The 12931-nt window shown below is 46.9% G+C and overlaps 2 protein-coding genes across 2 annotated transcripts in view; both read right to left on the bottom strand.

The window, feature by feature from the left end:
- Positions 1-90: 90 nt before the first annotated feature.
- Positions 91-5854, bottom strand: xgb (x globin; the record flags this gene model as incomplete). Its single annotated transcript, XM_084481714.1, has 5 exons — positions 91-213; positions 610-690; positions 989-1109; positions 2537-2644; positions 5694-5854. The coding sequence occupies 5 exons, from the start codon at positions 5852-5854 to the stop codon at positions 91-93; spliced, it is 594 nt and encodes a 197-aa protein (XP_084337840.1).
- A 522-nt stretch (positions 5855-6376) lies between these two features.
- LOC311361917 (pleckstrin homology domain-containing family G member 3-like) overlaps positions 6377-12931 on the bottom strand; it is a 31059-nt gene continuing 24504 nt past the window's right edge. Inside the window, exons 15-18 of the mRNA XM_084481713.1 lie at positions 11770-12328; positions 10877-10996; positions 8142-9675; positions 6377-7962 (exon numbers count right to left, since the gene is read on the bottom strand). Coding sequence (XP_084337839.1) covers positions 7208-7962; positions 8142-9675; positions 10877-10996; positions 11770-12328 — 2968 coding nt within the window. The 3' untranslated portion in view covers positions 6377-7207. The remainder of the gene's footprint in view (positions 7963-8141; positions 9676-10876; positions 10997-11769; positions 12329-12931) is intronic.

The raw sequence follows: 12931 nt of genomic DNA, 5'->3' as shown, positions 1-12931 counted from the left end.
AATGAAGGAGAACTGTCGACTCATTCATGTAAGCCACAACAGTGTGCTGCTTCTGAAAAGTCCTTTTACTGTATGACTCAGAGGTTGACTTCATAGGGCTGTGTTCCTCTTGTCTGGCCGCTCCTTTGGGGAGGTGGAATCCTGCTGAAGGCGCATTCTTTCCTCCTCCTGGTATCCTTGTTTCATTAAGCCGGTCACATACACAAACATGGTCTGAAATGCACAAAATGGCTGCCAATTAGTCTTGGGCACACGCAATATTCAAATGACGTTTCACGCCAACAGCATTTGTTTAAAACCCAATTTACAGATAATATGCTTGGCTGCAAGATTTCATAAACCAATCCATATGAAAATGTTATACAAGTACAACATATCTTTCATTCATCCAATACACATCTAATAATTTTACTTACAATTAATCCATAGTATCGATGTTGAAAAGACCCTGAATCTCAATCGGTACTTCCCTAGTTCCATGAATTGTGATTTTTGACACATTAGTCTGGTGTTACTCTTGATGTGTCCTAACCCTAACCCCTAAATATTCAGAAACATGGAGAACTGGTGGAGAGGTCACGTGATCTGGGTGAATGATGACACACTCACCTTCCAGGCCTCCTCCAAGTCAGGGGTCCACTGCTCCTTCAGAATGGGCTGGACAGCGCAAATGAATTCTGTCCCTACATACTAAATAACAGACATGGGTAAACATGATAAAAATTAAAGTGTGACTTCCATGTGTGGAAGTCTGTCCAGTAGATGTGGTGGCAATCAGGCCAAGACCATCCACAGTTTGTAGAATAACATTTTGTTCTGTACTGACACAACGGGCATGACCTTTATTTAGAAATAGAAAGAACAAAGGCAGAAATTCAAAAAAATTGCCACAAAAAGGGCTGACTAATGGTAGGTTTAAATGTAAACAGATGAATAGAAACACCATGAGTGACCTCTGTAAAGACAGAGTATAGTACCAAGGTCTTACACTGTAGTATTTGGGTGGGGCGTTGTACCGGTAATGGCTCTTTCCAAGCTCAATGGCCAATGCCTCCAGTCGCTCCAGCTGGTCCAGACGTGCCACACTCTTCTCAATGAAGGACATCACTCTGGAAGATATGTGGAAAGAGAGGGGAGGGTTGAGCTGAACGAATGAACTCTTCTTAGCTGGCAGCTTATCTGCCAGATAAGGACCAATCCCATCTACCTTTTGTGATGCAATGGATATTTATTGCAGGAATTATAGCACAAATATCGTTTTTGGTGTAGGCTAGGCCTACTAAAGGATCCTGAACACCATTATTTACCAATCTCCTTAGCCGACAGCCTAGTGAAAATTACTACTTTCACTTATTTCAACCGCGGGCGACATGCAGATGGGGTCACTGGAAATGTCAAAAATTAAATATGGGGGTATTTTTGGGGTTTGGGCTTATAGTTTTGTTCCCACGAAAACATTAACCATTCCGGTTCCTAAAAAGGTTCCCACAAAACAATCTTAGGATGACCTCGGAGGGGCATACTGACTGACTGGACACACTGGTCGGCAGGGAATTGACGGGAATTAGAATTTCATAGGACTTTGTTGATTGGCTAATTCAGATCAGAATGGGAGAGATTGCTGATTTGGCATACCTGCCTAATACAATTCATACATTTCAACACGTTATTATACTATTTTCAGCTTGATTACAATTATTGATAGGGACAATTCTCTGGTTCCCCGAGAACAAATAGTTTTGCTATGCATGCTCTCTCTCCCTTTTCTTCAATGAATTAATCAGCCAGACACCGACGTTGCTCCTCTGTACTCGCGTGTGTTCCCTCTGAGTGTGTCTAAAGGGCCATTTGGCCCCATCTCGAACTTCTAAAAGCAACCAGTTCATCTCGGAGAGCGCGACACGTGCACCGGGCTTCAGGCGTCGGTAATGTCACGGCAGTCTCTCAACCTCAGAGTGCCCCGGCCCTAATTGGCTCCGTCGGCCCCGTGTGGAGAGCGACATAAAAGGCGCCACAGTAAGAGTAAGTGGGCCCGGAGGAAAATGCAATGTGCTGCAGCAGACCGGCCCTCCAGTAGGACAAAGGGTCCGCTGTTTTAATTCAAGGATTTAGTTGTTATTTATTCATGGTGGTGAGGGACATTGCACTGGAAAAGGTGGGGGTTGGAGATCTGTGCATATTATTGTTGAAATTTATTCGAATTACCTTGTATTATTAATAGTTGTATTATCCCACATACAAAAAAAAAATCCTATATTAAAAATCTTATATTTTTTCCTATTTTGCTGATAAAATGTGGAATCTATATTATTTTTGTATATCACTGTGCTTTAGAATGATATTGTTGCATTGATTATGTTAATTGTATTTTTCACTACAAAACCTTTGACAATAGGCCCTTACAATACATTATATTTAAGTGTATTTTTTTTTACAATACATTACATTAGAGAGGTCAAACATTGCAATTCAACACGTGTGTGTGCGCATGTGCGTGCGTGCGTGCGTGCGTGTGTGTGTGTTCTCTCTCACTCACCGCAGCCCATGAGCCCTCAGCTCCCGGCTGTTCCTCAGCCTCTCCAGGTCCTCCACATCTCGGAATAGGAAGAAGACATCCTTGCACTCAGGATGGGTCTCAAACAGCCTGTTCCCAAGACAACCGTAAGCAGATGTCTGTGAGCCACCAAGTGCGCTGTTCATGAGGGCTGCCTAACCAGGATGACATTATTTCCCACACCACAGTTAGGAGTCCACAAAGTTCGTCCCGACAGTCTAACTCGTTTTGTCACATTTCAATTCCCCCTCCTGATGATTTCAGGTCACCTCAAGTCAAGACAATGTTTCGGCCATCTCTCTCTCTCTCTCTCTCTCTCTCTCTCTCTCTCTCTCTCTCTCTCTCTCTCTCTCTCAATTGTCATATTAAAGTGGATCTCTCTCTCCCTTTCTCTCTGTTTCATTTTCATACATATTAAAGTTGATCTCTCTCTCTCTGTTTCAATTTTCATATTAAAGTGGATCTCTCTCTCCCTTTCTCGCTCTCTGTTTGTTTCATTTTCATACATATTAAAGTGGATCTCTCTCTCCCTCTCTCTCTCTCTCTGTTTCATTTTCATACATATTAAAGTGGCTCTCTCTCTCTCTCTCTCCTCCAGGTGAACTTTAGCTTAATCAACCCACTGTAATGAGGATCAGTGTACAGAGGAACCTCATTCAGTGCCCCCCCCCACCTCCCTCCAGCACAGGAGGGCATGATTGCTGCGAATATAGCCTCTCCACTCCACGCAGCTGATGAGCATGTTGCGCTCCCCGCTAGGTGCTAATGGTGCGAATACGACACCACCGCCGCCCCGCCGTGAGGCGCAATGAGTCACATGGGATGAGCAAGTTGCACCCTTAATCACATCCTGATTCATTTCACATGGGTTGAGCTGAGCTATGTGAGGAATATAACGTCCACAGCTGTTGTGATTCACCCACAGCCCCTGACAGAACCTGGCCCCGTTGTTGAGCAATACAATTAATTCAAGGTTTCGTATTTGTTTGTCGTCCTCAAGGCTTATAGGTCTACTGGGGGGGTGTGCACTTTAGCATAACAGGTTTGTATTAGGTGGGTGAGTATGTGAAAACTGGGCCTGGAGATGGTGCAGATGAGAAAGGAACAGGTTTGTTTCCATGGGGAATGAGTGTGAAGACCATGGGTAGTTTTGCCAATGGCTGGTCTTGGACCAGTTATTGGTTTCAAACGAGAACTATGTGCCCCAAGTGTTGTAATTGCGTCATTAGGGAATTTGGATGTGGATGATGGCTGGTTTAAGCAGCCTCACCTGGCCCAATCCAGACTGATTGGAGTCTGGAGGCTGCACACCTGTTGTGCATTGAGAAATCTGTGTCCCAGCCTTCACCACACACACTCATTGCAGCATGTTACACTTCCTGCTCTATGTCATTATACTCAGACTTTGCAATAAACCGGTTTTCCACCTGTGTCCTTGTTATGGAGGTGCCCAGTAGAAGCCACCTAGGTGGAGTGTGGTAGCCAGCTGGTGTGTAACATGGGCATTGTTACAATGATGTTACTACAAGAAAATAAATTAATCAAGATATTTGTGATTTAACAGGTGATGCTAAAGCTGTTATTGTTGCAGAAGGGTTATTCAAAATACTGTTAATCTGGAAATGTCTTAGTCTTGAAGTGATTAGGCCGTTACTATGCAAGATCATATAAAAGAGTAATGTCTGGAGTATGTTTTAAATCTTATCTTGCAGATTGTTTTCTTACTCTCATGAATGAGAGTACTTTGATTATAATAAGGCTTATGGCATTTTATATAGTCATTAATTTACAGTGTAGCCAAACATGATTTTACAACAATTGATACAAAGTACGTACTTGCACAGTGCAATTGCCAATGGAGCAGTCAATTGTCCCTTGGCAAATAAGAATTGGTTTGAATGGATGCTATTTCAGAGGAAAACATTTCCATAATTCCACACAAACTACATAATGCACCAGCCGATTGGTTCAGGGGAAAGGTTGCTGTAACCAGCCGCACACATCCGACCCAATGCTTTGTTTGAACCATTTTATTAATTCATGTTTAGCTGGCATGTTTGAGATATTGCTTTCGTAATTTACGAACCATTTAAACGAATTGGACCCTCGGGGAGTGGAATGGTTTTATCGGGTCGCACACATAGAAACCAAAGCCAGTGTCAGTGTAAGCAAGGGATATCTATATTCATGAGATGTTTTCACGGCCATGGGGCCCGAGTTGGCCCCCTTTTCCCAAGGGAGGCTCGGGGCCCCGAGGTTGTTCAAGGCTAGCACGCTTAAGGTCAATCTCCTCAACTTTCTGGATAACCCCTCTGGGCCACATCTAAGGGGTTATCGCTCGGCCTGAGCCCCATGCTCCCTCAACCACCAGACGCCCAAAGGTCTGCCTTCATCAACAATAGCACTACCGCTATGGTGAGGTATACTTATATTATATCATTCATATTATATTATATTATTTCAGATACGTTTCAGAATAGGCTACTGGATAGGCTATATGCCATGAAGCATGTTGATGGTGCTTTTGTTCATATCGCTCTGTGGTGTGTGAAATATGAAACACGCCTCACTGCAAAGATGAGAGGGGATGAGGGAGAAAACCAGGGATAAATCAATTTTCTGACCTTTAGTCGGAGCACTAAGTCAGTAGGCTATATAGATGGATGTTGAACTTGAAGGAATGTGTAGGCCTACTACGGTCAATTCAATATTAAGATGAAATGCAATTGACACCATCCCCATTCATCTGCACATATTTATATCGGACACAACAGTCGTGTCCTGTGGCGGTCGGAAATCAAATGACTAAACAATAGGTGCAGGAACTTGAAGACGTCTGCTTTTCTGAGATTCACTGCGAATAATGAATAAAAGTAAACATTCAGAAGGTTGTATTTAGAATATTAAAGTAAGAGGGACGTTTAAATAGTGATCTCAAAATATTGAAAAAATATTGAGGACATCGTTGAGTCAATTGAATTATAGCGTTTCATTTCGTGAGGAGAAAAACAATATTGTTGGAGCAAGGAAAACACGATTTTAGTGAATTGTGGCAGAGGAGTGAGGACACCCTTGCTTCATTTTTCTTTCTGCATTTGGCAAGTTCGGACATTGGATAGGATATATGAACAAATCTCACCTGACGAACATGATAATTCCAACTTTCGCAATGTCGTCCCGGATAACTTTCCACGACTCTTTGATCATCTGGATCTGATGCTCGCTGAGATGTGGTAGTCCAACGTCGGCGTTCCCGTCTCCACCTGACTTGGGTGTCACGCCTGATATTGCGCATCCCATTTTGATCGAGGATTTAAACGATAATTTCGCGCCCATCAAAATAGAGGTATGCCTGATTTAGTCAGTGCGTGCTAGAGGGGATGTTTGATCCTGGGCATCGGGTTGAATCTCTGGGCTTCTGTGCGCGCTAGGCAGGAGAACTCAGTTTCCATGCATGAGTGGATGCATGTGAGCTCATTGAGAGCGCGTAAAGCGGGACACCAAATGGCCTGTTCAAGTGTGGGGCGGGGCAAAAGTCCCCTTTTAATAGATGTAAAATACACTAAATAAACATTTGTAAAATAAAATGTTTTATATAGTAATCACGCAAACGCCAAGGCTCAACAGATTAGATGGATGATGGACATCTGGACTTGATATTAAGTTACATTAGGCCTACATATGTAAAACTGGCGTGTGTTCATGAGAGGCTGCGATAGGCCTACTTCTATATAAAGTGGTTTGTAGATAAACTATATTGTTTGAGTCCAACAAATCAAGTAAAGTAAAGTAGTCAAGTCAAGAGTTAATATTTTTCAGAATTTTTCAGTTGTTGAAAGGAAAAAGCAAATTCGCATTTTCAGTTTTTAAATGATAACTTTTCGTTTAAAGTATACATCTTCATAAATAACATGGCAACAATATACAAGTCATTGAGGCTCAAGAGCTCCAGTGAGGATATGAAAACAGTCCTGGAAAAAGGAGCTTAACGTCTGAGGCAAATAAGTCTGTAGAAGGTCTGTCCGCCCCCTGTCCCCCCCACCTGTGCTGAGCTGCTGTTATGACTAACTATAACTAACCTATAACTAACTTGTGTTCGACTACAGTAGTTACATGGACAGGGGATCAGTCTCTTAGTTTGTTTTTGTGGAATGGAATAATTAAAGTACTCAGCATGAAATCCCCTTAAATTATATCCATAACAATATAGACTTACTGTAATAATACAAGTGGGATTATGCTTTACAACAACCCTGCAATGTACTGAACATTACTTTTGATTTGTATGGCAAACAACATGACTTTATATAAAGATTGCATTTTACAGTGTATGCAAAAACCTGAAGGTAAAATATAGCATTTACACAATGTCAAGGAAAATATACATACGGCTGTTTGTAGCAGTGCACCAATTAACAAAATATCCCTTTTATATTACATTTTGGTGATAGCAAAAATAAAAAAAACTCACCCAGTGTCCACTATATGAACTTGACAACGATTGATTGTGCAGTACAAAATCTAATTCCATGACAAAAAGTGAATAATGGCAGATTAAGGCACATAACGTCTGCATGATTGTCCCATGGTTGTCAACAGAAAGTAAGCATCGCTGCAAGATAGTCCTTTGACACAAACAAACAAAAAAGGGGCTCACGAACCGGAACCTAAGCTCTGAAACTTCTCCCGCAGGTTCCTCACTATCCTACTCTCCGTCTTCTTGTTCCCGCGCAGGGCTGCGGGCCTCTTGGAGACACTGTGCTGGGCTTCGTTGAGACAGACATCACTTCCTGCGGTCGTCACTTCCTTGACCTTGTGTTGGGCGGGCAGCGTCCCGTGGCCGGGCCTCACCGGGTCCTGGAGGTTCTGCAGCTCGTGGAGGGGCCGGCTGGCCGCCGCCGGCACACTGTCCAGGGAGCTCCACCTGCACAGCAGGCGGGGCCCCGGCTGGGACCCCCCGTCCTCCGTCGTCGTGGGACTCCCCCTCCGCTGCGGCCCCCCGCCCCATTGGCTCTCGGCCGAGTCCCAAGGCGGATGATGAGGATGAGGTTGTGTGGCGGTGGGGTTCCATGGCAGCCTCCCCGGCCCGTCGGTGCAGAGCTCCAGCATCCTCTCCGGGACCGAGCAGCTGCGGCCCACCGGCGGGTGGCCGGCGGGGCCCGGCCCCAGCCCCGAGCGCGGGCCGGTGTACCTGGAGCACAGCTGGTGCACGTCGGGCCAGTGGAAGGGCTCAGAGTCCACGGGGCTGCTGGGGAGGCGAGAGGGGGAGGAGGAGGGCGAGGACACGGCCTGAGGGGTGGTGGCCCTGGAGCTGGGGCCCGGGGATGGGTCGGAGGTTGGGGTTGGGGGTTCACCGACGGCGTTTACCTGATCGCAAGTGTTCAAGGGATAGGTCAGGTTGTGTTCACCTGCATTCATACGCAGGAGGAGAAACCACATGCAACGAAAAGACAAAACAAAGACACAGTTGGACATTGCCCTCCATGGAATCTCTATACCTGCTATGTTACACATGTGAATGTGCATGATAGGTGCGTTAGAGGTGCCAAAAATGGTAGCTCCTCCTTTTGGTAAACCCTTTACTTACCGTTGTCCATGGATGGCGCACTCTCCTCGTGGACAGCGGGCATGCTCTTGAGGCCGTGGAGGTTTTCAGAGTCTCGGTTCCTCTGCCTGATTAAAGGCCGGTTGTTCTTGATGCGCTGGCTGTACTGCCGCGCCAGCTGGAACACCTTGTTCTTCATCTTCCCCATGTCCTGCAGGATCTGGTCGTCCTCCACGCCCGATCGAAGGCTAATGATCCTGGGCAGCGGGGTGGGGGCCACCCTGCCGTTCCCGCCGCACCGGGGCGCTGCGCTCAGCCAGGGGTCCTCCGCGTACTCACCCTCACTTCCTGTGAGAGGCGACGTGGGCGCCGACGTGGGCACCGACGTGGACGAGTGTTCAGAGAGAAGCTCCCCTTCACATTCCTCCAGTATGTGCAATGTTCGTTCCCGGGTGCATCCACCCAACGCGTCTGATCTCATGTGCCCGGAGATCCGCGTCTCCTCTGATCCAGGATCGGGACGGATCTCCTCGTCGCTGGGATCGATGACTGGGATGAGCTCCTCGGGGCAGCCGTTCATCCCCAGCTCCATGTCGTTCCACATCTTGAGCATGTCCGAGGACGGTCTGAAGTCCTCGTCGGCCGCGGTGACGCTCGGAGGCAAAGCTCTGGCCTCGACCGACCTCTGGCGTTGTGGTTTAGCGACGGGCTCGACGCCGTGATTCTTCTCCAAGCCCGGGAGGTCGAACACGGACCAAGACGTGGGCCGGCTGGGGGAGGAGCCCTTCCTGTGCACGGGGGCGAGGTTGCCCTGCGGAGCGCTGTTGAGCTGTTTGCTCAGGTGCCTGACCAGCCCCGCCGGGATGTAAGAGAGGCTCTCCCGGCGCTTGATGCTGGCGCTGGCGTCCTGGTTCTCGTAGTACCGCCTGATCTTGTGGATGAGCAGGCGGTCCTGCTTGGAGAGCGTGGACCGGCGCTCCACGTCGCCCAGGGAGTCCTCCTGCGGTGCCGCTTCGTGCGCGGCGGGGGGGACGGGCGTGACGGGTCGGCTGGCCCCCACGGCCGGTCGCGGCTCCGGGGAAGCGTTGTCCGACGTGTCCGGCACTTCCTCCCGGAGCTCCGAGCGGAAGGAGGATTCGTCCGAGGGCCGGGGGCTCTCCGGCAGGGGCGAGGGGCCGGCAGCGGGGCCAGGGTCCTCTGAAGCGACCACGCTACCCCTTCTAGACCCGCTGCTGGTGAGATGCTCGGCGATCACGCCGGCCCCGTCCAACGCCGGCGAAGGCAGGACGCTCTCGCGCCCGACGGGCATCTCCTCATCTTCCTCCGAGTATTCCCCGAAGCTCAGAATGCTGCTGTCTTCGGGCTGGAAACAAGAGCCGTCGCTCTCCGCTTCCGTCTCGTCGCCGTTCTGCATAGACACGTCTAGTTGTTCTTGGGTGTCGGGGACAGGATCTGGGTTCTCCTCAGACAGAGTGGCGGAGGTGGGAGACTCCGGTAAGTGGTTCACCTCCATGAGCATGCTGTCCACCTCTGGTTCCTCCTCACAGCATGGAGAGGAGACCTCCTCCACGTTTACCTGAGGAATGGCATTGGGAAGGATCTGTAAGAAGCATCAAGTGTTCTGCAAATGCTATTCAGCACGATGTATCATACATCAAGTAAATATAAAGAATGTGGAATTTGGAAGCCAGTTTATGAAATGCCTTAAAGTATGTCAACATTAAAAGAGACATTCTGAGTAAATTAAGCTTTATCTTGAGACATCTCTAGTCTAATACATTGACCTCAAACACAAAGCAAAATCGTTGTTTTTTTTAGGAGACGCAATATGCATCACTAAACGGGATAACAGTTTATTATATATTATATATATAAATATAATTATATACATGCACAGAAGTTTTTTAAGTTATTTTCATTCCAGATGTTTGATGAGTTCTTGTATGAGATACGAGTGTGTGTGTTGTGGTATGAGGTATGTGTGTGTGTGTGTGCTTGTGTGTGTTCTGGAATGAGGTGTATGTGCGTGTGCTTGTGCCTGTATGTGTTTTGGAATGAGGTATGTGTGTGTTCGGGTATGAAGTGTGCGGATGTGTGTGTGTGTGTGTGTGTGTGTGTGTGTGTGTGTGTGTGTGTGTGTGTGTGTGTGTGTGTGTGTGTGTGTGTGTGTGTGTGTGTGTTCTGGAAGTTTCAAACAGCAGGCTTGAGAAGATGACCATACTCCTAATTCATTCAAGGAATGCAGACACTACAGACAAAAGTATTTTGACAAGATTTATGACAACAAGGTCCTGCACCGAACATCAAGCCCAACCATTTACTGACCCCTGGCTAACACCCAGCAACAGGGCCGTTTTCATTTTTCACAGCCTAACCCAAATAATGAATATACCAAGGACCAACACAGCCTGGGGCATTGTTTTGACTAAGATAGGCTCTGAAGGGAAACATTAACAAGGCTTTGTTTAATCACAGGAACTTCCGTTCCCTTCTATAAAGCCTGCATTCAGAGGGATCACAGGGGTACGGTAGTTTAGGAATTATACTACACCGGCAGGACGTCATTTAATGTATAGCACAAGCAATTAACCCAGACGAGAAATTGCACAACCCTTAAGGGCATGTCACACTAATTAAGGAATGTGTGTTACCAATTAAAAAACATCTCGTGCTTCTTAACGAAACACATGCCACCAGCCCAGCCTATGAGATCATTGGCTGTTTGGGTTTTCTTTAGGGAGAAACATTAATGAGCACGGCGAGAGGATGTCAAGTACCTGCGCATGGTGGGTGTCGTCCTCAGCCTTCTCACTGGGTACGTCCTCCTGAGTGGAGGTCTCCAGCACATCTCCCATGTGAGAGTCCTGCTCTTCAGAAGCATCCATGTTCTGAACATCCTGGAAGAGCAGAAGGCACCAGATGAAGTAACAGCACTACAGGACGGACCCAAGGCTCCCTCGAGTTCTTTTCTTTTTTTTAATGCGTTCAAAATTGCATTCGACGATAACTGCTATGTGTTGTTGGCGATCAAAGCAAAACTGTATTACATGCATTCGATAAACTGAATAATACATCCCCCTTGACAAAGGTTTTTTTTTTGTAATGAAAAAAAAACAGGGAAACATGATTAGTAAATGCGATTATCAAAGGCCACAGCACTGGCCATTAGAATAACTGTAATTAGATGGTTACATTAACCTTTGAAGTCAAACATGGTTTGTGGGAGCACATTAGGCCACTGCTTCTAATGCAAATACAACACTTACTTATTAACATTAACAACATTTCAAAATTTCAAGGATCTGCATCCAATAACATTGGTGAAGGACTTCACGTTGGACTGGAACTGGAACTAACCATGCAAAAGACAACACTCATCGCTATCTTAACTAATCATACATGCCTCAAAACACCAACACATGCTCCCAAACTAAAGAAAACACTCAGACTGACGCTCTGCACAGGCATTGCAGAGGTCACCAGAGACCCACCCCATCGTGGACAGAACCCACTCTGGAAGAGTGTCCGCCACACATGCACTAGCGGCGTGATAAGTTTGTGTGCGCATGCCACGTGCACGGCGGCCATGGTAGCGAGGGTTAGTGGGCCGTCGGCAAGCCGGTGGAATGGAGCAGGAAAGTGGAAACCCGTGGGTGGCAGAGAGCCTCACCGTTGTGAAGGGAGCAGAAAGCAAAGCCCTTGCCCTATAGTGCCAGCAGGAGATGGCTGCCATCATGGAGCTCGCAAAGTCGGCTACCTGGTCGTCTCCCATCAGTATATCCTCCTTGTAACAATCCCCCTCCTCCTCCTCCACCACCACCACCTCCTCCTCCCGCTGATGCTGTGCCTTCTCCTCCAGCCCTCCCTCGCTGGGCGCTGAGCCCAGTTTAGGATCAACGTCACTAGGACACAGCTGCTCCGGAGAGTGCCTTTTGGGGCTGTGCTCCTCAACATCCTCCTCCTCCACACCAGGGCCCTCAGCCTGGGGCTCGCCTACACTGGAGGCCAGCGTACTGACACTAGACGCAGGCTGCAGGGAGCACAAGTCCCCGAGCAGTGTGCCCTCACTGTCTGCGTGCTGTAGCGTGAAGTCAGATGTGTTATTGCAAGGTGCAGAGCTACTGTAGCAATACTCTGGCTGTGACTGCAAGGCATGGACCATATAGAATAAGGAATACGATGCTGGACATAGGAACATAGGTTGAGAAATTATAATAGGATACATCAAACTAGTAAGTCAAACTAAACTTTTTAGTTGAATGTTTTCTACTGAATGTTGAGCCCTCCTAAATAATTTAACAGACAAGCAAAAAAGGAATCCTTAAGGAACAGAAAAGAAAGGCATTTGTATTGGTATTTGGTAGAGCTTGTGTGTGCACCAAATGTTTTTATATGTCGTTTAAGCATATCCCCTTTAACACACTGAGGTCATTGCTTTTTTGACAAACCTTTGCTATACAACCCTACAAAAACATTATATATATATTGAGAGGCTTACCTTCAAAAATGCTGTACAGCAGGCACGGTTAACAGAGGAGGAAGAGAGAGAGACAGAAACAAAGAATGTCAGCAACATGGCCACCTTAGGAAACACAGTGCAGTGCACCCTGTAATGTTGTGGGAGACAGATCCCAGTCACAGCTAGCATTATTAAATTAATCTCCAGTGACCTTATGAGATAGGATTTTGCTTCCGTGCAAAGTCTGTGTAGGCGCTGTGGATCCAACCACCTTAATGCTTAATGTTTGACATAACGCTTGGCACAATCAAGGGCTTGTACTGACATTGACTTTAGTGATATTCTAAAAATGTCTGAGTAGTTAATGGCCGCA

The sequence above is a fragment of the Micromesistius poutassou genome, assembly GCF_964030765.1.
Source record: "Micromesistius poutassou genome assembly, chromosome: 17".
In the NCBI taxonomy this organism is placed as follows: domain Eukaryota; kingdom Metazoa; phylum Chordata; class Actinopteri; order Gadiformes; family Gadidae; genus Micromesistius; species Micromesistius poutassou.
The sequence above is the reverse complement of the archived record's forward strand: the minus strand, read 5'-3'. Positions and strand labels throughout refer to the sequence as shown.